The sequence below is a fragment of the Lupinus angustifolius genome, unplaced genomic scaffold, assembly GCF_001865875.1.
Source record: "Lupinus angustifolius cultivar Tanjil unplaced genomic scaffold, LupAngTanjil_v1.0 Scaffold_15_12, whole genome shotgun sequence".
In the NCBI taxonomy this organism is placed as follows: Eukaryota; Viridiplantae; Streptophyta; class Magnoliopsida; order Fabales; family Fabaceae; genus Lupinus; species Lupinus angustifolius.
Genome location: NW_017718667.1, coordinates 389 through 26,570, shown reverse-complemented (window position 1 = coordinate 26,570; position 26,182 = coordinate 389). Strand labels below are relative to the sequence as shown.

The 26,182-nt window shown below is 35.0% G+C and overlaps 1 protein-coding gene and 1 long non-coding RNA gene across 2 annotated transcripts; both read left to right on the top strand.

Annotated features, from left to right (window-relative positions):
• The first annotated feature begins 2,828 nt into the window (after positions 1–2,828).
• Positions 2,829–5,029, top strand: LOC109337885. Its single transcript, XR_002106490.1, has 4 exons — positions 2,829–2,922; positions 3,035–3,118; positions 3,212–3,392; positions 4,706–5,029. It is a non-coding gene; the product is annotated as an uncharacterized LOC109337885 (long non-coding RNA).
• Positions 5,030–17,580: 12,551 nt separating this feature from the next.
• LOC109337884 (probable beta-1,3-galactosyltransferase 2) lies at positions 17,581–21,991 on the top strand. The gene is made up of 11 exons (XM_019574964.1): positions 17,581–18,031; positions 19,140–19,236; positions 19,562–19,635; positions 19,718–19,929; positions 20,028–20,091; positions 20,307–20,379; positions 20,469–20,589; positions 20,765–20,852; positions 20,947–21,072; positions 21,307–21,416; positions 21,523–21,991. The coding sequence occupies exons 1-11, from the start codon at positions 17,922–17,924 to the stop codon at positions 21,669–21,671; spliced, it is 1,224 nt and encodes a 407-aa protein (XP_019430509.1). The 5' UTR covers positions 17,581–17,921; the 3' UTR covers positions 21,672–21,991.
• The last annotated feature ends 4,191 nt before the right edge of the window (positions 21,992–26,182 follow it).

Sequence of the window (26,182 nt, the reverse complement as noted above, 5' to 3'; positions counted from 1 at the left end):
TCTCATCAACATCCATTGGTTGAATGTTGAGAGATCAAAGATTGAAAATGGAAGAAACAAATGAGAGAATGAGAGAAAAGTGAAGAGAGATTTTACCTTCTCTTAGAAAACTTTGCAAATGAAGAGTGTGGGAGAAGTGTGGAGTGCTTAAGGGGAGACAGATTTCCCTCCTAGGCAATCATGAAGATCTCCTAGGGTGGCTAATGGTGAGATTGAGTGATTTGCTAAAGTGATGTGAGGTTTGCTTTATGGAAAGGTAAATCTCGCATCCCAATGCGAAACGACCACTTCGCGGACACGTGCGATAAACATGCTTGAGTATTATCGGCTAATACCCGATCGGATATTATAAATCGTCCGATCGTAATATCCGATTAAAATTTCGAATTTCGGCATTCCGAGTGAAAAATATTTAGAAAATAGATATGGACCAGCTCAGGGTCTATTATTCAGGGTCTATATTGACTCGAAATGAAATTACGAAGCCAACGGTGCGATCGGAATTCGATTCCGAGTTACGGAACTTAAAAACCACTTTTTGAGTCGTACCGGGTGGATTTCAGCCCCGACAGTGGTTCAGAATCGACTGTCTCCGAAAATTACCAAAATTTACCACAAAATAGTAAATAAAATTACAAGACTAAAACTCAACTAGAGTTTCGTCTAATTCTTTACCGAAATTGCCCAGAAATTCATTTTCGAATATATAATTAATAAAAATATTAATAAAATCTTATAATTCGAAATCGTAAAATTCGCGGTGTTACACGCACCAGCGAGAGAAATGGCAGAAGTGGGAGATTCCGATTTTTACTAGCGATGACGCATTCGTCTGGACTCACCGATTGGAAAGGTACTTTCAATTGAAAGAATTGTCGAAAAATGAGAAGATGCAAGCGACCATTATGGCTCTTGAGGGGAAGGCATTGAGTTGGTACCAGTGGTGGGAGAAGTGTAACCTGAGACCCAATTGGGAAGGGTTCAAGATCACCGTGATTCGTCGATTTCAATCATCTATGATTCAGAATCTGTTCGAATAGTTGTTATCTCTCAAACAAACAGGTCCGATAGAGGAGTTTGTGGAGGAATTCGAGAAGTACAGTGGGACCTTGAGGGTTATAGATCAAGAATTTGTGAAAGGAGTATTCTTGAATGGGCTCAAGGAGGAACTACAAGCAGAGGTAAAATTGTATGATTTACATTCCTTATCTAAAATTATACAAAAAGTTTTGTTGATAGAACAAAAAAATCAAATGGAGAATAAGAGTTTGGAAGAAGCTACGAATCAGAGCATCCCTTTGAAATTATCATATGAAAATCCATGCTCAAGTGTTAACTCTCCTTCTGTTCATGCAAAGGAGCATGAAAGACTTTCAGTTGTTGTTACTTGTGTACAATCTGTCAGTTCATCAACTCCAGGGGAGAATTATGGGTATCAAACCAGAAATTATGGTGGTTTTGAAGCTAGTAACATATTTGGTTCAACGCCTTTCAGGAAAAACCTTGAATCACCTTATGCAAGGAAATCTCCCTGGCTCTTCAACACTTTTCTGTACAGTCCTAGATTTGATAATGAAATTACAATTGAGAATTTCAGGTTTTTAATGAGCCCGGGTGATAAAAGCTATGATGAAATCGGGTTGATGAAACAAGTCGGCGAACAAGCTGATACCACATATGTCAATGTTGAGGAGATTTTTGGCAACGGAATTCTCTGGGAATCAACAACCTGGATTCAGGAGAACTTTCCCGATTTTTTCCTTGAGGACAAGGTGGTTCTTTTAAGGCGGGGTATTGATAGGGTAGGTATAGGGTAGTAGAAAAGAGGGTTGTTGTTGATAGTTGTTTGAATTAAATAAAGAGGGAACTTCTAGAATATCCTTACTAGTTAGTTAGACTAGTGTATTAGTTGTATAAATAGAGAAGGGAAAGCTTGTAATAATAGTTTTTGACATTTTGTAAATGTGGAATAACTGAATTGGAGCAATTCGGTTGGATACAATTTCATAGATTCAAGATCAAATTGATCTTGGATACATTCTTTCTTCAATCTTTCTACTCTTTCTTTTCGTGATTAATACCAGTTCTAACATCTTTTTTCACCAAATTGCAATTTTTATGAAGTCCCTGATTCTGCAGAAGTGCAAACATCATGTACAACCTCAATATTCCTTGCGGAGTTACTCATCCTGTACACTTGCTGTCTTTTTTTACTTGGCATTCTCAAGTCTTTTCTTTTAAATAAAGTGAGGCTTATTTATAACCTACATAATTTTTCCAGAGTGCAATTTTCATTCACCCTTTTAGTAATTTTCATTCATCCAGAGTGCAGTTTTGTCATTGAACTTTAGTAAGGTTCTGATTTTATATTTAGAAAAACACCAACCTTTTCATAATGCAAATGAATTTTGGACCTAATTAATGGTGTAGAAAGTTAAAGCTGATATAATGGTGTAATAGTACACAAGTGCTACTTTAGTATCACTAGGAACCGTAGCAAAGTGACTGAACATGTATTAAATAAATGAATTTTTATTTAAAATTTATTTGGAAAGTGAAAATAATGAAGTTGGTGGAGGAAAATGCAGAAAATGGAGCACGTTAATGAACAATAAAAAATATTACTTAGCTTTTGAATTTTTGGGACTGAAAAAATGGATTGAAAATTGCCCTTAGCTCTCTTAAGTAATAGTAGAGTACTATTACTAATATTTTTCTTGTTCTGTTAATGATCAGTATTTCCAATCTTCTGCTTGTTGAATATTAGAGCAATTGAAGGACTAGAGATGTCTAAACTCTAAAGTCTTTTGTATAGTTACTAATCTTTATTTTGTAGGTTTGCAGGTACCGTCTGATTGAAGATGAATTTAATTCTCCAAACCTACCTGAGTTACAGAAGCTCCTAACTGATGAGGATTACAGGTTATATCCATTTTATAACTAGTGCTTCTGGATGATATTTATTTCAAGAATTAATCTGTGGAGAAGGATTTCTCTTGCTGAAATGTTGGTTTCCGGTTTATATGTGTGGCAGCATCGCTGTGGGAATTTATATTTTGGTTCGTGCTGTTGACCGGTTTGTTGCCAATTACAACAGTTTTCCTGGAGAGTTTGACAGGTAATGTTTCATACTGCTGAAGATGTTAGTATGCTCCTCTGTTTTATAGTGTTATTGATGTTTTTTGGTTATAATATGGTCATTGTTTTGCAGTGCAATGGATGAGGATATACCTAGATTAAAAAGCACAGCTATTGGCCTACTTAGTGACTTGGGATGCAATGGTGCCACTTTAGCTGAAGACCTTATTAATGAGATGTGTCGATTTGGTGCTGCAGAGCTTCATGCTGTTGCTGCTTTGGTTGGAGGAATTGCATCACAAGAAGTGATCAAGGTATGCAATTCTAGCTCATCTTGAATAGTTTCTTTGCAAGCTTTTATTTTGTGGGCTTATTTGGTTCTAAGCTTATCTATTTATATGAATTTTATAGGCCTGTTGTCTCAGTTCTTTCACTTAGAGTTAGTACAAAACTCAAGCTATGATAAGTTAAAAGACTTTAAACAGCAGATTCCATGTGTATAAAAAGTTAACTAAACTTGGTCATTGTTGCACTTTCTCATCTTTTGAAAGGACTCACGCCTCTTGCCCCTAGGGCCCAGAGGGGTCAGTGAAGCCTTTTCTTCTTCATTAAATTTCTGATCTGTTCCTTTATGCATGAAACATAAACAATCTTTACCTGATGAATATGGACCAGGTCTTTGACAAGTATCAAGTATCCAAACCCAAATCCATGTTGGTGGCAGATCACTGTCCCCATACCTGGTTAATCCTCAATTTCCAGGACCCTGGCCTGGGTCTATTATTGATCAGGTTACCCTTTCCCATCTATACAAACCAACAACAACAACCAAGCCTTAATCCCACTAGGTGGGGTCGACTACATGAATTGAAGGACGTTATAAGCTCTATCATAAATCATGTTCATTGACTAAAATAGTACTCAACATTTACATTTGTGGGCAATGACATCACAATATAATAAATTTGTTTTGATTTTCATAAAAAACTAAACACAGGGTGCAAAATTAATAGTACATATAAGATATTATGATGACAGTACATCAACTAAAATCCTTTTAAAGAATGAGGTTCAAGAGTTTGTTAGATTGTTAATTCAAACTTCTAATGGATTAATGTAAGGGAGGAAGCTATGCCATGGAATTGGGTATTACTCGTAAACTGGTTTGGAATGATGCATGTAAAGATAAATATACTGTTGACAATTATTAGAGAAAAAATGGGGGTATAAAGGGAGGGAGCCAATGTAGAAATGCTTTGAATTTAAGCATAATTAGTATTTTATATTTTATACTTGGAGCCTGGAGGAAGAGTACAACTGTATGATTAAGGGAAGCTTACCTTATCAGTTTTTTATACTGAACATTTGCACAGAATAATCATCCTGTGGTCTGGAATAAAGTAGTAGCATAGAAAGACATGGCCACGCTCAGAAGGATTGAATAGAATCCATTCCGGAGAACTGTCAATTGATTGAATAGAATCCATTCCGGAGAACTGTCAATTGTTTCCAAACTTAAAAGTCATGTATTGACTAAAGCATTTGAATTGTGCATTTAAATATGAATGCACAATTAAATGAATCTTTGATTTGGGATCACATTACTTTTGTTGTTGTTTTTTTGCAGCTAATAACAAGGCAATTTGTACCAATTTCCGGGACATACATCTTCAACGGCATTGACCACAAGTCACAACTATTGTCACTGTAATTGGTTTTACTATGGTAATGCTTTTCACTGACTGGTATCATGGTATGACTTTGTAACTTCTTGGGTACAGTTTTTATCCTCACATCATATACAAGAGGGTTCTTGGCATATACGGAATTTTTGTAACTTAAGACTTATATTTATGCTAGACAGAAGCACAATGATTAGAGGAATAGCTTTAGACACAAAGATGAAGTGACCTTATTAAATGAAATATTGTGTATGCTGTATATTAAAATCTCCTTTTAGCTATACGCCTATACTAATCGATGTAATTTAGAACAATCATATTATCATGCACAATACGGGACTGTAGTTTCAAATTAATCTATGGATATAAATAAAGTACTTAATACGTATCTGTGGGTATTGAGAATGACAACCAAGATCCCCCGTTCTTGAAAGAGGAAAGGCTTGTCCTCGGTTATTGAAATTTAGGGTTCCTCTGCTAGTTGAGTCTTGAAAAAGATGAAAATGAAATGAAACGTTTTAGTGTCATGTCGGTTATCCAAATTCGTGTATTTTATAACCTGAAACATTTATTAAGCTCATTCATCAAAGTTATCCTATCAAAAAGGTAAAATATTTATTGTTGCAGATCTTGCACATCTCAGGGACAGGGTAAAACTAACCTGCTTATTTCTCTATGCACACTCTTTTGGACCCTCGGAAGGAATATAAAGTAGGGGAAAGAAATCTTGAACATGGTAAGTTTTCAAAGTTTCAGTCTCCTTAATAAAATTTAATATACATGTCAGACAAATTTTTGTTTCTAATTCTTTAGTTCCTTACAATATCAGACAAGAAGGCTTACCACTGTCCAGTTGTTTGAGGTAAATGTTCAAACAGTTAGCAATGTACAACAAATAGTGTGCATCTTTTCGTGCATATTCTACCATTTCTGCTAAAGGGACTTTGTTTCCGGACTTAACGCAGAGGGTTTGCTAACTTGAGTCCTCCTTTTTTTTATCAGCAAATCCTAAAGTCCCTAAAGAGAAAGGTTTTGCTAGTTATATTCATTGATGTCCTCCTACTAAAGCCTACATCATTAATAAGTAATGTACCAATATTTTAAGCAAATCGCTAATCCAATATGAATCATTCCTCAGATGCGTACTGATAAACACTGGTTCAGAATCAAATGAGAAATAGAAATTGAAAAGAAATCGAAACAAGATCAATGTGATCTTGATCGGAAGAAGTATAATATTTCCAGAAAATGTGTATACAAGATAGAAGAATACAAGAGAGAAAAAGTAACCGCCTAACTGATTCCTGAATCAGTCCAATTTCCAGAATCTCAAAAAGTGAGTTATTACACAACCTAACTACTATTTATAGCTAGTTAGTTATTCTTTTCTTCCTCCTAGAATACACCTGTGTAATCGGGGGTCTACCCTTCCCCTGACCCCTATCATTATTCATATACTTAATTGATGTGGGAACATATAGAGCATGAAGTTTGCAAGAATTAACATATGCTGCTGGCCTAACATCATAATAGAGTCTGCCACCATGTTTTGAAATATGTGTCTCCGTTATTCATTAGTCAAAAGAGTACAAGATGTTGGTCTAATAGTGTAAGGCCCTACTGGATCCCCAAGGTTGAGTGTTCGATACCTGGGAGCGACACTTGTTGGGAGGGGCAACCACGAACCCCGAAAGGGATTAATTCCTTACTCGAAAAGGTGAGGGGTTACCCTTGGTGGTACCAAAAAAGAGTACAAGACAATACAGGATACAATACTACAAGAGTGTCACACATGTAGCCTAGGGAGTAGGGCCTATTTGGCTTGACTTGAATAATAAAGAATAAAGGAACTATTCTACAATAGACATTAACATATTTCTTAATGGCAACCACTTAATCGATACCACCCTGGTCAAAATTGTAGGTAGCAGCAATATCAACAATAATAAAGCCTTGGACACAGCTAAATAAAGCTAAACACAGGACTGCAGCTTGCTAAATACAGGTAGTAGCAATAGTAACGCCTCAAACTGGTACCAGCAATAATTATAATGCCTCAAACACAGATAAGTACAGGATAGCAACTTGATTTAGGAATCAAATGCAGATTGAGAATACTGGTAACAATAAAAATATTTCTACTGGAGGGTTTAGGACCCACAAAGCACCGAAGGTAATTTTCAAGGCACCGGTTGACCACTTCTGTTTGTCCATCGGTTTGCGGGTGATAGGAAGTACTAAGTTTCAGCTGCGTACCCGCCAACCTGAACAACTCCTTCCAGAATGTGCTTAAAAAGATAGGATCCCGGTCGGACACTATGGAAGACGGGAAACCATGCAACTTGACCACCTCATGGACAAACACCGTGGCTACCTCCTTAGCCGTATAAGGGTGTCCGAGAGCATAAAAGTGGGCATACTTCGTCAATCGATCCACCACCACGAATATCGTATCCTTCCCTCCAACTCTAGGTAAACCTCCCACAAAATCCATCGAAATATCCATCCAAACCTGTGATGGAATCGGGAGAGGTTGCAACAATCCTCCCGGGGTCAGTGTAGAATACTTCTGCCTCTGACAGACATCACATTCCGCCACAAACGTCTTAATGTCTTTTTTCATGCCGTTCCAGAACAAACAACTGGCCACCCGTTTGTAAGTCCTGAAAAACCCCGAATGTCCGCCCATAGGAGTCTCATGGCACTCCTTTAGTATCAAAGGGATGCGGGTTGATTGGCTGGAAATTACTAACTTCCCTTTATACAACAATAATCCTTTTTTAAACTCAAATCCGGCATGAGAGTGAGGCGCTATGATCAAATCCTGTATCACCTGTTTCCACTTCGGATCTTGTTCCACCTCTTGTGTCCACATTTCAGTATCTGCTAAGGACACCACAGAAACAGCAACGTACATTTCTCTTCGGGACAGGGCATCAGCAACCGCATTTTCCCGACCCGGTTTGAACTGTATCTCAAAGTCCATCCCTATCAACTTCACAGCCCACTTAAACTGTTCCGCCGTGAATAGCCTCTGGTCATTAAGAAATTTTAAGCTCCGCTGATCTGTTTTAATGATGAAGTGTCTTCCTAGCAAATAATGTCTCCACCTCTGCACTGCCTGCACTAACGCCATCAATTCCCTCTCATAAACTGATTTCTGTTGGGCTCTCACCGACAAACCTTGACTCCAGAAGGCTAACGGTCTACCCGACTGCATTAACACTGCTCCCAACCCTTTGCTAGAGGCGTCAGTTTCCACCGTGAATACCTGCGAAAAATCTGGTACCGCCAAAAGAGGTAAATCAGTCATGGCTCTCTTTAATTCTTCAAAAGCTTCCGTGGCCTGGGTACTCCATTTAAAAGCATCTTTTTTCAACAAATCGGTGAGAGGTTTGGCCATTTTACCATAGTCACGGACAAACCTCCTATAATATCCGGTGAGACCGAGGAAACCCCTCAACCCCTTGATATCTTTCGGAATGGGCCAAGAACTCATCGCCTCCACCTTGGCTTGGTCAGCCTCCACCCCCTCCCCGGAAATAATGTGCCCCAAATACTCCAACCTCCTCTGCCCGAACATGCACTTCTTCCGGTTGGCTTTGAGACTATGCTTCTGCATAAGCTCCAACACTTGCCGTAAATGCCCCACATGAGAAATTATGTCAGTGCTGAAAACTAAGATATCATCGAAGAAAACCAATACGAACCTCCGTAAAAAAGGTTTGAGCACCTCATTCATGAGAGCCTGAAAAGTGGAAGGTGCATTAGTGAGACCGAAAGGCATTACCAGGAACTCGTAGTGCCCTTCGTGTGTTCGGAAAGCCGTCTTTTCTACATCCTCCTCCCGCATCCGGATCTGATGGTACCCCGACTTTAGATCCAACTTGGAAAAAATATGAGCACCCCCTAATTCATCCAACAACTCCTCGATGATGGGAATAGGAAATTTATTAGGAATTGTCACCTTGTTTAGAGACCGGTAATCTACACAAAACCTCCAGCCTCCATCCTTCTTCTTTACCAAGATAATCGGACTAGCATAGGGGCTTATACTGGGTCTTATAACTCCAGCCTGTAGCATTTCTGTCACCAACCTCTCAATTTCGGTCTTTTGATAGTGGGGGTATTTGTAAGGACGGATGTTTGGAATCTCTGCCCCCTCCTTTAGATGAATGGCGTGATCATGTCTTCGTTTCGGTGGAAGACCTTGCGGATCAACAAAAACCTCCGCGAAATCCTGCAACACGTCCTCCACCAAGGACAGAATCGGTTGATCCCGAATTCTGGGCTCCTCCGTGTCCTCATAATGCAAGACCAGTCCTTCCCCTTCTTCCTTAAGCACCTGCATCATGGCACCAAAAGACAGCAGTGTTTTCGTCAAAGCCGGATCCCCTCGAATTTTGTAAACCGCTCCCCCTTTTTTCAATGTTAACTCCAACCAGCCAAAATCGGCTTTCACCTCTCCCAAGCTAGCCAGCCAATCTAACCCGAGGACTACATCCACACCTTTTAGTCCGAAAAGAAAGAACTCCTGAACCACCTCCAACTCCTGTACATACAATTTCACCCCGGAACACTTCCCCTTACCCCGAATTCTGTGGCCATCACCCACTTCTACAACATAAGTGGGAGTGTCTTCTATTTCCAAATGCAATCGCTGAACCAAATCTTGGGAAAGAAAACTATGGGAGGCCCCACAATCAATGAGCACTACCACCCCCTCTGCTTCCACCTTGCCTGCCACCTTCCAAGACTTTGCAGACGTCAACCCTGCCATGGAACACAGGGAGAGTTGCAATGCCGAGAATTCCTCCATTCTTGGTTCTTCCTGTCCCTCCCCTTCACTGTCTTCATCTTCTTCTAGAATAAGCATTTTTAATTGCTTATTCTTACACCGATGGTCCCGGTGATAGGGTTCATCACACCGGAAACATAAGCCCTTCTCTCTTTTTTCCCGCATCTCTGCCCCGGACAGCTGTTTGAATCCCCCTCCCCTGGCCCGACTTGCCTCCATTACATTCGCCGATCCAACACTGCTTTTGTCACCACTGGATGTACTGACATCATAATTCCTTCCCGTGGAACCCTTAGTGTCCACTGTTACCACTTTATTAAAGGAGTTATTCCTTTGAAAACCGGTTGTTCTAGAGTAAGAAGTGGCTCCTTTCTTGTTAACGATTATATTCTTCTGTTCAATCATAATCGCCTTCTGTATTACTGCCGTAAGAGTTTGAAGCTCAAACAACCTTACTTCGGCTTGTACCTCTTCTCGTAATCCATTCAAAAAGATGCCCTTGGCAAACTCTTGATCAATCTCCCGAAGAGCCCCTACATATTTCTCAAACTCTTCCACATAATCTTCTACCGTTCCGGTCTGTTTTACCGAGAGTAGTAACTCGAAAGGATTTTGTATCATCGACGGTTGAAACCTCCGAATCACTGCTATCTTGAATCCCTCCCAAGACGGATTTGGATTACATTTCTCCCACCATTGGAACCAACTCATGGCCTTCCCTTCCAAAGCTAAAACCGTGGCCTGCATTTTCTCATTTTCATTCACGCGTTTCAGAGAGAAATACCTTTCCAGTCTGCGTGTCCAACCGAACGCATCTTCCCCGACGAATACTGGCATTTCCAGTCGCCTCCACTGCTCGTTACTTCGCCGCGACGAGTCGGCTCTATCGCCACCGCCGAATTCACTACCTTCATCGCCGCCATGCTCCTCCGAGGAAATACCTAATTTCGCCGCGATTGCCGCCAAGAGATCCTCCGTCTTTCTCATTCTCGCGTCATTCACATCAAATCTGGCTCGCATTTCCTCCTTCTCCTGTTCCCAATCATCGTTACTCCTCGCCATGCTCCTCGTCATCATCAGCAGCGGTTTCTCGTGGAATTACAGGGCACCAGAATCGGTGCTCTGATACCAGTGATAAACACTGGTTCAGAATCAAATGAGAAATAGAAATTGAAAAGAAATCGAAACAAGATCAATGTGATCTTGATCGGAAGAAGTATAATATTTCCAGAAAATGTGTATACAAGATAGAAGAATACAAGAGAGAAAAAGTAACCGCCTAACTGATTCCTGAATCAGTCCAATTTCCAGAATCTCAAAAAGTGAGTTATTACACAACCTAACTACTATTTATAGCTAGTTAGTTATTCTTTTCTTCCTCCTAGAATACACCTGTGTAATCGGGGGTCTACCCTTTCCCTGACCCCTATCATTCCTCAGATGCGTACTTGTGAATCAGTGGAGAAGGCGAACTTTCTAATGTATGATTATTTATAAATCTCTTCAGCAGGAGAACCAAAATGTTAATTTAAATTCTGACCACTAAAAAATCATAAGACATTTATTATGTGAACTATTCCACTATATAATTCTTCATGATATAAATGTGTTTTTAGGCATTAAAATTTTCCTAAAAACTTTCATGCTAAATACTGGAGTTAAGGCTACAATTTTGTTGAAGATAGTCAATAAACTCGTCAAATGAAGGAGAGATCAAGCATGATCAGATTAAACCTTTAATTATTTATTTGTAGTCACAGTGCAGAAAGAGTAAATAAGCAAGTGTTTCTGTGGTTTTGATAGCACCTGACATGCCATGCCTGCATTACATGAACACAAATTGATAAAGAGAGAGAATCCATTTACTTTAAAATTAAGTTAAAAAACTTACTTCATATCTTAACTATCTATTCTAGGAAAATCCAATTCTTTTAATTAGTAAGTAAATCTGAATTAGTAAATTTTCATAGAATGGAGAATTAAGATGTGTTTTAACTTTCTCATGGAATAACTGAATCCATTCACATTGATAAAACAAAAGCTTTCAGTTCCAATCACTGTCATGCATGAGTAGAAAATTCAGTATGGTACATTGGTAAGTAACATGGTTGCAGCATGAATAGCTCACCTTTGAAGTATCAAACAGATTAACTATATATGGAAATTCCTATGTAGCCAGGCAATATCATTGTCAGACCCATCGAACACCTATCCACAAATTTTCTATTTTGAGACAAAATGCAAAATAGACCAGGACAAGAAAAACACAAAAAATAAATCCATAACGATTTTTTTCAATAAATAATATGCTAAAATCCTAAACATTTACCAAAAGATCTTGCTGAATTCTGCTACAGTTAACAAAAAAAATTACATGCTACTTACCTCAGATATGGGAATACAATAAATTTTAAAAATTATACGACCCAACACGTCTACCATATAATAAGATATAAAACTAGTATGAGATTTACATAAAAGTAAAAATCTTATATTAAAAGGGAGAAATAATGTTTTAAGAGTAAGTATATATCATTAGAAGTACAATATATATTAACATTTATCTAATTATTAAAACAGTTACATTATGTGTAGCAGACAGACAGCAGTGGATTAAAGAGTTGGCCACTTGAAAAGGGCGTCCAATTGTGGCATTTTATGAAAGGTCCAATGTCGTGAGGACTTGGGTCACACACTTACCTCCACACACGTTTTTTGGTACTAGGAAGGGGTAAGAAACTAACCCTTTTTGATGTATATGATTGTTCATCCCATGTCACTCTCAGGAATTGAATCTTTGACTTTTTGATCATCCCGAGCATCTAACAGAGTCTTACACCACTAGACCAACACTTTATTGGTTAACCTTTACACACATCTATGATAGAAAGTTTAATATCTATAAAATATCTTATTTTTTATAAAAAAAATGTTAGACTGGAATCCTTATCACTTCATTCCTACTATCTACTATAACCACTTTACCAACTTATCTTATTATTCGTGTAAAAAAAATAAACTGAAGTGTAGAGATATGAAATTCTACTAATTAAGTACAAAATTATATCTTTTAAACTGAACGATGGGTGTTCCCTTGTTTGTTTATAGGGAAAACTATGTCAAGAAATTCGCATGGTCAAGCAAGGTGCTTTATATTTCTAGTAATTTTACATTCAAATTGTAATTAAAGAAATTCTACATTTGGGAGATGGACAGTATGAGAGTGGGGTTGGGGAATAAAGAAGTAAGAAATATTTATGCAATTTAAGGATTTCCATTTTTGTTATTATTTTGGGTAGCTTGATTTATTTAGTTGAACTAATTAATCCTATTATGCTATGCATAAAGCTAAAAAGTAAAGAACTATCTATATGGATATATACCTCTTTGGTGTTCGATTTACGAATGCTAACATGTTAAACTGCTAAACCAGTCCAATTTAAACTTCTTTGACTTTCAGCATAATTAGCAAATCTGAAAAAAGTCCGTGGGTAAGTAAATTTTGTGGGTCCTAAATTGCTTAAGGAAATTTTAAGGTAGTAGCATTGTAACAACAAAAATTACTTTTTCATGGTTGTACGTGGTAGTGCTTTTTTTGATATTTTATAAACTCAGACATTTATACTTTATTTTATAATTATACTCTTATTTAATGTTTTCATCCCTTATTTCTCTATTTCTTTTTATTTTAGTTTAGAAAGTAGGTTAAATGAAATTTTTTAGTCTAATTGTACCAATTTTTACTTCATTAAATAATTTCTTAAATTGTGTAAATAACCTTAAACATCAAAAGACATGAAAAATAGAGAGTAGATGTAACAAAAAGTACAATTTACAATTTAATAGTCTAATTGTACCAATTTTTACATCATTAAATAATAAAAAGTACAATTTGATTAAAGCAACCGGGACAATCATGCTCATATCATAAGCCCATTTGCCAAAAAATTGTCATTATAACTACAGAGTAGTTAGTGGTGGCCTTTGTTTGTTCAAAACTGGACACTTTCATAGGAAGAGAGAATACTTTTTTTTCTTTCCAATTCATTTTTTGTGTTTAAATTCCATTAGTATAACACTATAACTGAATGGTATACTCATGATACTAGGCTAATAAGATGGAACTAGTGCTATAAGATAATTTATGATGAAATCACATATTTAAATTTCATTACCACCATGGTACAAAAAAAAAAGAATGGAATATGAATGGCAAAAGAATCCTTGGTCTTTAATGAGAACGTAAGAGCAAGGCATTTGACCAAGGCTATAGTTGGTCTCGCCTAGTGCAATGGCTTGCTTCAAGAAAGAAGTAAGGGCAGTGTAATGTCAGAAGTGCGTTAAAAAGTGACAGAAGAATCTTATTACAAGTAACCATCCACTAAAGACATTTCCATACTGGATATAAATTCTTTGTCTGAAATCTCATTTCATATAAATAAAAATATGTTATGCTAATTAAATTTTTTAAATATTTATTATTGTTATTATTTTTGCTTCATTAGTATTGAACGTGACAAAATTCAGGATAACAAATCTTTCTTCTTCTACAATATAGCTACTCTTCCATTTCATCTTTTTATCTTCGGGTGCAAGTTCATTTAAAGAAATATATTTTCCATATTACCTAATGTTCAATGAAAAAATGTTGAGTGCAAAATAAACAAGTGAAAAATTATATTCATCTAACGTACACTGAGATTTTAAGTCACTCTAACTAATCAAGAGTTAATATATGATGTCATTGTTTCCCTCAATGCCTACTGATGCAACATGCATTATTTTTAGAGGTAGTGTCACTACAACAAATGTACCATTTAGTTACACTTGCACCAAAATCTTGTTGGTACGAATCGATGGTATATGCAACACCTATTATGTAATAACAAATATAATCTTCCTAAAATTAATCATAAGTAAAATGTTAACCATTACTTTATTGATATTTAAAAACTCACACCAGAAAGGGCTAGAAAGTAGACAACCACAATTCCAACACATGTTGGATTTTTCTTCTCCCAAATCTGTTGCGAGCCATGATGATAAACTGGAATATATGTTTTTTGTGCCATATGCATGTGCAGCTGACACGAAACTATAATGTACATAAATCCTATGATAGATTTAACATGTAAAAGCTGAACTAAAAAACTAATTTGAGTTACTCAAACACGTGGAGTTCCTACCCGACCATGCCCTTTTAACGTGGTTTCATGCTTTGCATCACATGCATCTCTACGAATTATCCACATCCTATTATATTAGCATCAACATGTAATCATCAATATTTTCAGTGGTATTAAAACTGAAAATGACGCAAATTAAATACGGGTCTAAATGCATTTTTGGCCTCCCTGGTCTCACGATTTGATGAAATTAGTCCTTGTTCCACGACGGTCAGATGGAGTCTCCTTGACCGGTCTGGATAACACAATAGTGGTCGAGCTCGAACACTTGGTGAATCCCTAAATCATTAGGAAAACTGTACTGTCACTCGGACGCCACCTTAGGCTAGTACAAGGGCATGCGCCATCACCTACCTGACGTGCTGCCAACACCTACTACACGTTGTCTGTAACTCTAACCTAACCTTATGCTCTACGGGAAATGCAGACCTATACTGGAGCTATCACAACCTATCACACGCTATAAGTCAACTATGCACAAAGTATGCCCTCACCAAGCCATCTGACACGCATAAAGCAACCTCATGCTCTGTCAAAAATAGGCCGACAAGCTCGGATGGTCGGGCATGCCAACAACATCTAACAAGAGACTCTTTATCAACATCAACTATAAATAGGGACTCCTCTCCTCACAACACAGGAGAGATATACACAACTCGAGACACAAACATAACTCAAAAGAAACTACTCATGACTTCTCGTGCAAACTCGGGCATCCCCTCGCACCCAAAAACCCCGAGCCAAGCCCCAACTTGACTCACCCTCCTACAATAGATCGGGAGAATAGTCCTCTTGCTTTAATTTTACCACATTGAATCTTTTAAATCTTAACTTTTTGCTGAAATTTTTAAAATAAAAATAAAAAGGAAATAAATATAATATTAACTAATTGGTTTGGATGTACTTTTTGTTCTCATAGTTTTATGATTGTTTTTTTGGTTTCCCACATGTATCATCGCACTGAAGGCAATCCTGTCCGAGTCGGGCACATCCACAGGTAAGTGGGGTTAACTCTCCCAACGGACATTTTTTCATCCACAAGACTCGAACCCGGATTCTTGCTTAAGGGGAATCAAACAAGTACCACTTGAACTAACGCCCGTTGTTTCATAGTTTTATGATTTGGCCAAAGCTGTCATTTTTGTTCTAATTTTACCACATTGAATAACTTAAGTCTTAACTTTTGATAAACTTAATCCTTTTCCAACCCAACTACAGGATAGTTGTAATGCTTATATTTTAGTCTTCTCATTTTCCTCTACTCCCAATCAAAATAATGTACCAAATGAGATATTTTAATTAAGAGTCTCTAAAGTATATTTTTTATTAAAGTACATAATTCTATATGATTGAATATAAATAAGGATTGAGATTTAATGAATCCACATTAGATTTATGCAATTTGACAAAAAAATAAAAATAAAAAATCTAAATACATGGTTAGTGCACTCTGACATGCATTCTTATTCCACGAAAAACGGATTAAAGTAACGTGACAAATGCCGACGAAGGGGTTTCGTACAACGAGAAGGTTCCACGTTGTACAGTGCTCAAACATGTTCACGTGCCCCAATGCTCACCGACAAAAACAGCAAGATTTGTAACTTCCATGTTTTACTAGGATAGCAAGAGATCACATATCTCATTTTAGTTGTCTCAATTGTATCCTAATCTAATTAAAAAGGATAATCCTAAATATAGAAAATAACTTTTGGTGCAATGTGACATGAAGACAGGAATAAATAGGTGATATACTTTCATTGGATGTATAAATTTAACAAATGATTTTTAAATAATAAGGTATTAAACTTTAAATTTAAAGGGAGGCGAGGGATAAAACATTAAAGATGAAAAAAACACATATCTACAAAGAAGAATTTTATAAATGGTCATTACATTATTATTTTCACCATGTAGTATATTAACAAAATTCCAGTATATTAATTCATGCCATATACGCTAGATTGTGAGAATTTTTGTTCCAAATATTTCTCTTGATGAATCAATCTATTGTTATAATTCATTGGCTAGTATATAGTAAAAGAATATAATAACAATTCAATTTATTTTTTCATTTTTTATAAAATAAATATCAATTTTCTTTTAGAAAAACAATTAAATAAAAAATACAAAGAAGTAGCATGGAAATAAAAAACGAAATGAGTGGACCAATAAGGGATGCTTGTTGAATTCTCACCTCAGATATAATAGAAAGTCAGAAGTCAATATTTAATTCCTAAGAGTAGCTTTTGCTGAGAGTGTAATCATGCTGTCACAAATGCAAAAATATATATTCATTTACGATACATGTAATTAAAAAACATGAAATGAGTGCATGAGATTTAACTCCAAAGCAATAACTGTTTATATTAGAATAAATTATTAATTTTATCAAATGAGTGATATTGACCACGCACAACAATTCACAATCACAACAATTCACAATAATCTGTATCACAACATCGACAATAATCACAACTTGAATTTAAAAAATAAATATCACCAACCTATGTAATAAAATTAAGAAGTTGATTTTGTTTGAAGAGATTAGAAAATTAACCATGTACGCTTAATATTTCAACATCCCTCAAGTGAAAGAAGCATTTCTGGCATGAGTTAAGTGAAGCATATAAGTAGACATTAGATCTTAATCTAAAATATTAAAATATAAGTTTTATGAGTTTTTATTTATAAACTTTTTCACTTCTTCTCTTATATCTAACATTAACTTCACATTTCAATAAACAAATCATAAACTATTACAAACTTTATAGTTTATGAGGATTAAAGAAAGTAATGTTGCAGGAGAGGGACTGTTCGGTAATATAAAAGCTGTTGGTTAAGAAGTCTCTTCACTTCTGTTCAACGTCCCATACCATACCTTCAAAGACACAGCCAAAAAGAAAATAACACAAACTCATAACACATACCTTAAAGAAAAGAAAGCAACACACAAACAAACCACAATTGTGTTATATTAAAAACATAGCATCTCTCTGTCTCTCTCAACTCTATCTGTCCTCACCATATCTTATTATTCTTCTTCTTTCAAAGAACCATTTTACTTTCAAGTTTCCTTCTTTCTAGTTCATGAAACCTGTTATTGCATATGGGGTTTGAATATTGATGTGCTAAGTTTAATTTATATAAGAGAGGCCAAAAGAGAATTAAAAAATAATGAGTTTGAAAAGCAGAGGAGAGGGTGCTTCTAGAAGCTTTATATCTCAGAGATGGGCACTTTTGCTTTGCTTAGGAAGCTTCTGTGCTGGGATGTTCTTCACTAGCAGGTTCATGATTTTTCTATGGATTTTTATATCTCATCATCTCATGTTATGTTCTCTTATAATTTCACATTTTTTATTATTTATTAATGATGATTACTTCTTGGAATTTCAGTTTTTGATTCATTGTGCTTTGAAACAAGTCCAAGCTATAAATTTTCCAAGGATTTCTATATATTCTGAGCTTTTTTATCTTCAAATCAGCGTTGTTGGATCTTAATGATACCTGATGTTTCTATAATTAATTACTTAAATTAATTAATGGGTTTTACTTTTTCAAGTGATTAATTCATTAACTTGGCTATATACTTTTCTCAACAATATTATGTTCCTCAAAAGCTCATAGAAGTAGTGGATTAGATCTGAATTCAATTTGCCTGAATGTTTTCTAAACAATGCCAATTTTATAGGTACTGTCCACAAATTGTATTACTATGTATATTATGATTGGTTAAATAATTACTAATTTTTTAACTTCGAAATATTTTTCCAATTAATCATGGATTCATGGTAGATGCACCGATGCAACTTATAGGATAGTAGATGTGCTCCCAATTTTATGTTTTAGATTGCATCCTTACCCTCTACTTCACTCTTATTTACAAGTCCACTCTGGGTTCTGGTCCAAGCAGTTTTATGCATCTGCAATATCTGCCAAAATATTCAATTCCGGGACCAGTTCTTACTACTGGTTGTGATGAATCTGTCTACAAGTTTATATGATGTTTGTGAAGTAAAAAGTGGAAATTTACTGTTAATGCTAACTGCCACTCAGTTTATATTATGGTAGTTGTAACTAAAGTGCAAAGGCCCAAGTTTAGGACTAACTAGCCTATAAAACCTCGAAAAACAGTTGTATTTATTTTTACCTTGTTTGTAGTCCAACACTCCAAATTATATGGTGGTGGGTTTATCTTTTTTGTACTATTAAGGGTATTCCCATCCTATAAGTTAGGAACTAAGGAATTAATCCATATTGGTACTATAAAGGGTTGATTCTTTTTTAAATGCATACTTTAGTGTATAAGATTAAATGTGGAAAATATTGCCATGAAATTGCTAAGATAGTTATTGTGGTATTTTTTCTAATGAGAAATTTTAATGTCCATAACAGGATGTGGACTATTCCCGAGCCTAAAGGACTAGCACGACCAACAGCTCCGGAAGGTGAAAATTTGAGTGTAGTTTCAGAGGGTTGTAATTCTAGAATTGTAAGCTGAAGTTTTATTTTCTGTATTTTATTAGTTTCAATAACTATATGTAGTTATGCAAGAAACATGAACCTTTTCTATGTTTTTCATATGAAACAATTTTGTCATCCCCATTCCCCACCCCTCACCTAAAGTTAAGGATGTGTAAAATATTGATTAACAAATCCAAATAGCAACATGTTCCCAACTTATTAATAATAGACTTTGACAAGGTTAGCCAAAAATTTACACATCATGTATAAGAAGGTGTAAAATCTCGGGAGTAAAAGAAAACATTACCCAATTTGAAACTCTTTATTTATGTCTATTGGTCTCTGTTTTTCAGTTGCAAGATATGGAAATGAAGCGCGAAACGAAAGACACATATAAGGAAGCTTCCAAGAGTCAAAATTCCAAGGAGTAAGTTATATGATGTTCAATTCAAAGTCTAATTATTTTTGTTACTTTGCATGCTGAAGTTATGAGGATGTATTGAATGTAGAACTTTGGACAAGACTATTTCATATTTAGAGATGGAGTTAGCTGCTGCAAGGACAACTCAAGAGTCTATAAGAAGTGGTGCTCCTATTCCAGAAGATTTAAGAATAACTGAATCATTCGGTAAGAGAAAGTACCTCATGGTGGTAGGTATTAATACTGCATTTAGCAGTCGGAAGAGAAGAGACTCAGTTCGTGCAACCTGGATGCCACAAGGTTCATAATTTGATCTTTTCTTTATGGTTTTGATGTCATTCTATCTACTTTTTGGTTATGGTTTGACACTGAGGTTCTTTTGATAACAATGTAAATAGGTGACAAAAGAAAGAAGTTAGAGGAAGAGAAGGGAATTATCATGCGCTTTGTAATTGGACACAGGTAGCTAAGTTATTTCCCTTTCAATGATTTGGCTACACAATTGACAATTTTATAATACCTTTATTTTAATGTACATTCTGTATTTCCCTATTAATGATTTGGTCTAGTTTTTTAGTTTCTATAAAATATAATCATTGATGAAGTTCATTGTTAGTTATTGCTCATAATTATATCAATGAATTATAAATTTGACTTTTTATTTTCTCCTTATTAAGTGCTACATCAGGGGGTATTTTAGACAGAGCCATTGAGGCAGAGGACAGAAAGCATGGAGATTTCTTGAGGCTGGTAATTTAACACACATATGATCATTTTCATTCATTGTTTATTCCTTCTTCTAATAATTGTTTGATATGGTAAATACTACATTTATGCAGAATCATGTGGAAGGATACCTTGAGTTGTCAGCAAAGACAAAAACATACTTTGCCACTGCAGTGAATTTGTGGGATGCTGATTTCTATGTCAAAGTTGATGATGATGTTCATGTAAATATAGGTATTAAAAGTTTTACGATAGTCTTCATAATCTTTAACCTTATATATATAAGAATGAGAATTTTATGTTGTGCAATTAACTTGCCTTTGGATGTTGAAAATATTAACCTACAACATGCCAAACATGAGTTTATATGAAAACTTTGGGTCTTACTATGGTATTAATTTTGTTTCAGCAACATTGGGAGAAACTCTAGCTAGACATCGATCAAAACCTAGAATATACATCGGATGCATGAAATCTGGACCTGTTCTATATCAAAAGTGAGACATAATTTTCTTTTATCTTTGATTTTATGAATAAAAGAGTTAAAACTCCTTCACTTATAGCTTCTTACACGTCTACTTTGTTGCATAGAGGGGTGAGGTACCATGAACCAGAACATTGGAAGTTTGGTGAGTCAGGAAATAGGTACTTCCGTCATGCCACAGGACAGTTGTATGCCATTTCAAACGATCTCGCCTCATACATTGCAATGAATCAGTAAGTGTTGTTTCATCTCACTTAGGAGAGGGAAAATGAATTCATTATAAGGGTAGTCTAGTATGCGTGACTCTAATCTAATGGGGCATATGTATATTATATATTAGATTTATATAGTCTTATCCTCGCAAGTGAAGAGACTGCATAAATCTAGATTTATGTTTCCATGTGTGTATGTATATTCTACGTTGCTAATATGGTGCTCTTTTCCATGTGTGTATATATTTGTCTCAGACATCTTCTTCACAAGTATGCCAATGAAGACGTCTCACTAGGGTCTTGGTTCATTGGACTTGATGTGGAGCACATAGACGATCGGAGACTTTGTTGTGGCACTCCTCCAGGTGAATTTCTTTTATTAAACATATACATTATATGAAATTCTTTAACTGACTTATATGACCAAAATTATTTGCTTATGAACGATTATTGGATGGGATATTCTTGTAGATTGTGAATGGAAGGCTCAGGCAGGCAACATTTGTGTTGCTTCATTTGATTGGAGTTGCAGTGGGATTTGCAGATCTGCTGAAAGAATTAAAGAAGTACATAAGAGATGTGGAGAAGGTGAGAATGCTTTGTGGAGTGCCACTTTCTAGGAGCTATAACATCAGAGTTCTTCCTAGCTCAGGAAGATTGTTACTTTACCATGAGTGTATCATAGCATGCAAATATATATTTGTGAACCATACAGAATTATCAAAGCTGAAGTGATAAAAAGAGTGATTGCCCCATATGAACCTTCTGTAATTTAAGAAGAGATTGACCGTGGTAACAAGTTAGAAAAGGAAACAATTGATAGTCTATATCTCATTCTTTGATGCTTGAAGGGCCATTTTGTTTGTTAATATAAGTTTATGGCTATCAAGCTCATAATAAATATATGTCTGGGTGAGTGTTGTTGCCCTCACTTCTATGATTTCTTCCTAAATTTGCATTTTTATGAATTGATTGATATAACTCTCAATGATCTCCTTATTCCAAATCTTCTGGTTTATTGTAGAGCTCTACCACAAGTTGATACACTAGAAAAAGTAATTCAAATGAATTCCAATCTTGATGGCTGACCCTACAATTTTGTAATATTATATTAAACATGTAATAAACGAAATAATAAATATCAATACAAATACAATGTTACAACATCATAGAACTTTTTATGCCATATACCAATTTAGTTGAAGCAAAGAGATTAAAAAAAACCAATCCAAATCTTTCTAACTAATCCATGGATAGCCAAATCTTTTGAATTCATGTCAGAATGCCCAATTTCAATTCTTAGGAGTTGTATATATATAAGAAAAGAATCATTTTCGTAAATTCTTGTTTGCATCTTTTTAATGAAAAGGCTTGTTATGTGAGCAATTGATCCCGCTTCATGGGTTATTCCCTAAAGGATAATTTGAAAGTTGGATTTTGGAAGGGAATGGAGGGAAAAAAAATGCTTGAGAATCATCTCACATATATATTTTTGGCTTTTAAGTCTTCCATTTCCATTTTTCCCCCTCCAAAATTCAACTCTTAAACTAACCCTAAGTAGTAGTTGAAAATTCAAACCTAGTTATTTGAGATCTGGTGTTCCTAATTGAGATGTTGGATAGAAAGAAAAGTTTATTTTTCATTGGTCAAAAGTTTGAGAAAAGTTCAAACCGGCAAGTGTGTGCTATTCTATGTGCAATGCAATATGATTTGTTAAAAATTTATTAAATTATTGAGTGTTTTAATTAAATTATTTTTTTTGACCTAAGATTCTATGACATATAGTATGATGACCAAAAGTTGTTAGAAAATGGATTTTATCCGAAAAATCCATAGTGTTCAAATAACCAGTCTATTGATTAAGTTTGTTTTCTAGATGATGATGATGGCCCCAACTACAGAGTTGTGTTGTATGTGAATATGAATACTCTCCCATAACTAAGGATTCATGGTAGATGAAAATTATAACATGTGAAATAAATAAATATCTGGTAGCTACAATTTTTAAATTTAATAAAGTTCTATTTGTCCCAGTAAGAGTATAAGAGTATCTTCAGTAATAGTCCTTAACAAAATAAGGATCATCCATAAATTTTGGTACCACTAAAAGTGATATGTTCTTGTGTGTAAATAGATAATCATTCTCTAATTATAGCACGATTCTAATTTCCACAGAGCCCTTAAAATAATTAAAAAGGAAGAAAAAGAAAGAGAAAAACATATTAACTAAAATTGAAAAGGAAAAGAAAGTATAACAACTTTATTTTCTTAAGATTCACATATAATGACATTTAACGGTACTCGTTTGAGCGAGCGCTGTTAAAAATATAAAATAGACATTTAAGAGTGATGGGTTGAAAAAGTGAGGTTAAAATTAGACATTTAATGGCTTGTTTGAAAAAAACGTCGTTAAAAGTAGACATTTAACGGCGTATTGTTAAAAGTATAGACTTACAACGTTTGTTTGAATAAGTGCCGTTAAATATAAAGTAGATATTTAGCAATGCTTATTTGAATAAACGATATTAAAAATAGACATTTAACCACACTTATTTAAATAATGTTATAAAATGTATAAAACGTGTGGGACCCATTTAAGGATAAAAAGTGAGTTTTACCATTGGAGTGAAAAGTAGAAAAAATTATTTAATTTATTAAAAAATATTAATAATTATAAAGTAAGTTGTGGAACCCATTTAAGGATAAAAATTGGGTGGGAGTAAAGAGAGAAAGAAAATCAAAATGCCCCCATAAATTATGTCCCATCCTACTATAATTGTTTGCGTTTTTCTTTCCCATATTATAACTTTATCTGCTGACATTTTATAGGGTGGTGCAATAAAAAAATAAGTCCTAATATAATAAAAATTAAAAAAATACATACTTTTTATTTATGAAAATATTTAATTATGTAAAAAATTATAATAGAGTTAAACAAAAAAGGGTCTCATACAATTCATAAAGACATGAAATATATTATTTTTTATCAGTTATTATCACTTCTAGAGTATTTGAGTCCAATTGGATTACTTTCTTAATGGGTCTTTTAGAGTTATACACTTTGTCCACCTCAAGGTATGCCTTGATTTTAATTTTATATCAACTACAAAATATAATACAAATATCGACGTGGCCAAATATTTAAGAAGTTCTTGGATAATATAATAATAAATTGAAAAGGAATATAAACAAAAGCATGTTTCATGGGAGTGAATTTTTTTATATGAACAATGAGATTAAGAAAACAGAAGTTAAAACATTTGGAGCCTCAGTAAGCTATACTGCTAAGCAATTTGTTATATAAATTAAAGTTACAAGGTACTTATATATCAGTGTAAAGGTTTATGCAAATTAAATATGTAATCTATTATTCATTTGAATTACTTCTTTTACAAAGTCAACTATGATTAAATATGAATGGTAGATGATACAATAACAGTGTATAAATCTCTATGCATGCATTTTTTTCTTTTCTTAAGTTAACCAAAATTATTTCAGTACTATACAAGTGAGTATACTACTAAGAGAATGTTTGTCTATGGAGTATTATCAAATCAAAACCAGAATGGATACTGAAATAATGATATAAGGCAAATGGAATGGTTACCAACATGACACAAAAATGGAAGTAGGGAGTATTGTTTTTCATGGATTGTGAGCAGTTACAAAATCAGAGAATTGTACCACAATCTGTACTAAATAAAATAATGTTCTAGCAGGGAATCTTTTTTTTAAATGAAAAATTATAATCATGACACACAAAAATGTATCTTTTAATAAGCTACTTCAGTTCTTCACTCTATAGTTATAAGAGTAAACTCTTATCATCTTAGGATTTAGTATTAATAATGGTGAGACCAGAACTTTTAACATTCCTTGAAACCTCTATATGGATTAGTTTCACTTTTTAAGTTTTTTCACCTTACAGGTTCTTTCAAGGCCCAACATTCTAGCTTGTTTTTATCTTTGAAGGAAGTGAATATACATAATCTAATTACATATTAATATTATATGCGTATGTATGTTTGTGCAGAGAGAAATAAATGTCTGATAAGTAAAATCAAATGTCTGTGTGTAAAGAATCATCAAAGATAAATTCATTCAAGTGAAGAGACTGAGAATCATTGTATATTTCAGTTTTGTTAGTTGCCTTACTATTTTTAGTTAGTTAGTTAGTTAGTTAGGACTTGCTATAAATAGTAAAGCTCACACATTGATTGTATTGAATAATTCTTCTACAAAAACTACTGCTAAGTAAATACATTGCCTATTCTATCATCTTCACTATCAATCCTCTTCATTACTTCTACTTTCTTCCTTCCTCTGTTCCTCTCTTCTTCTGCTTTCTTCCTTCTTTTCATTGCCTAACTACAACAGTAGTATCAGCAGCTTTGTGAGTATAGATTCTGTGTGAATCTTCCTATGGGACCTGTGTAAGTTTTTTCTTCGTGATCAACAGAAGCAAGGGGTAGCAGTGACGACAAACAATGGCGGATTCTCATTGACACTTCCCATCTTGGATGGCAAGAATTTTGATCGATGGAGGAATCAAATGAAAGCTATCTTTGGATTTCAAGAAGTGTTTGAAGTAGTTCAACATGGTTATCAAGAGATTGGGGAAGGAGCCACTGAAGCTCAAAGGGCAATCTACAAAGAAACCAAAAAGAGAGATTGTAAAGCTCTTTTTCTTCTGCATCAATGTGTTGATGGAGCCAACTATGAGAAAATTAATGGTGCTGAGACTGCAAACCAAGCTTGGGATTGTCTAGAGAAGAGCTATGAAGGAATGGCCAAGATCAAGAAGGTCAAGTTGCAGCATCTCAGAAGGCAATATGAGCTCCTGCAAATGGAGGATGGTGATTCAATAGCTGAGTACATGACCAAGATTTTGACTCTTTCTAATCAAATGAGGTCATGTGGCAAAGTATTAAAGGAGAAGAGCCTAGTGGAGAAGGTGCTTAGAACACTCACTTGCAAATATGACCACATTGTTGTTGCAATTGAGGAGTCCAAGAACCTGGAAGAACTTAAGATTGAGGAGCTACAAGCATCTCTGGAATCTCATGAGTTGAGATTGAAGGAAAGAAATCCAGAGAAAATTGCTGATCAAGCATTGCAAGCCAGATTCACC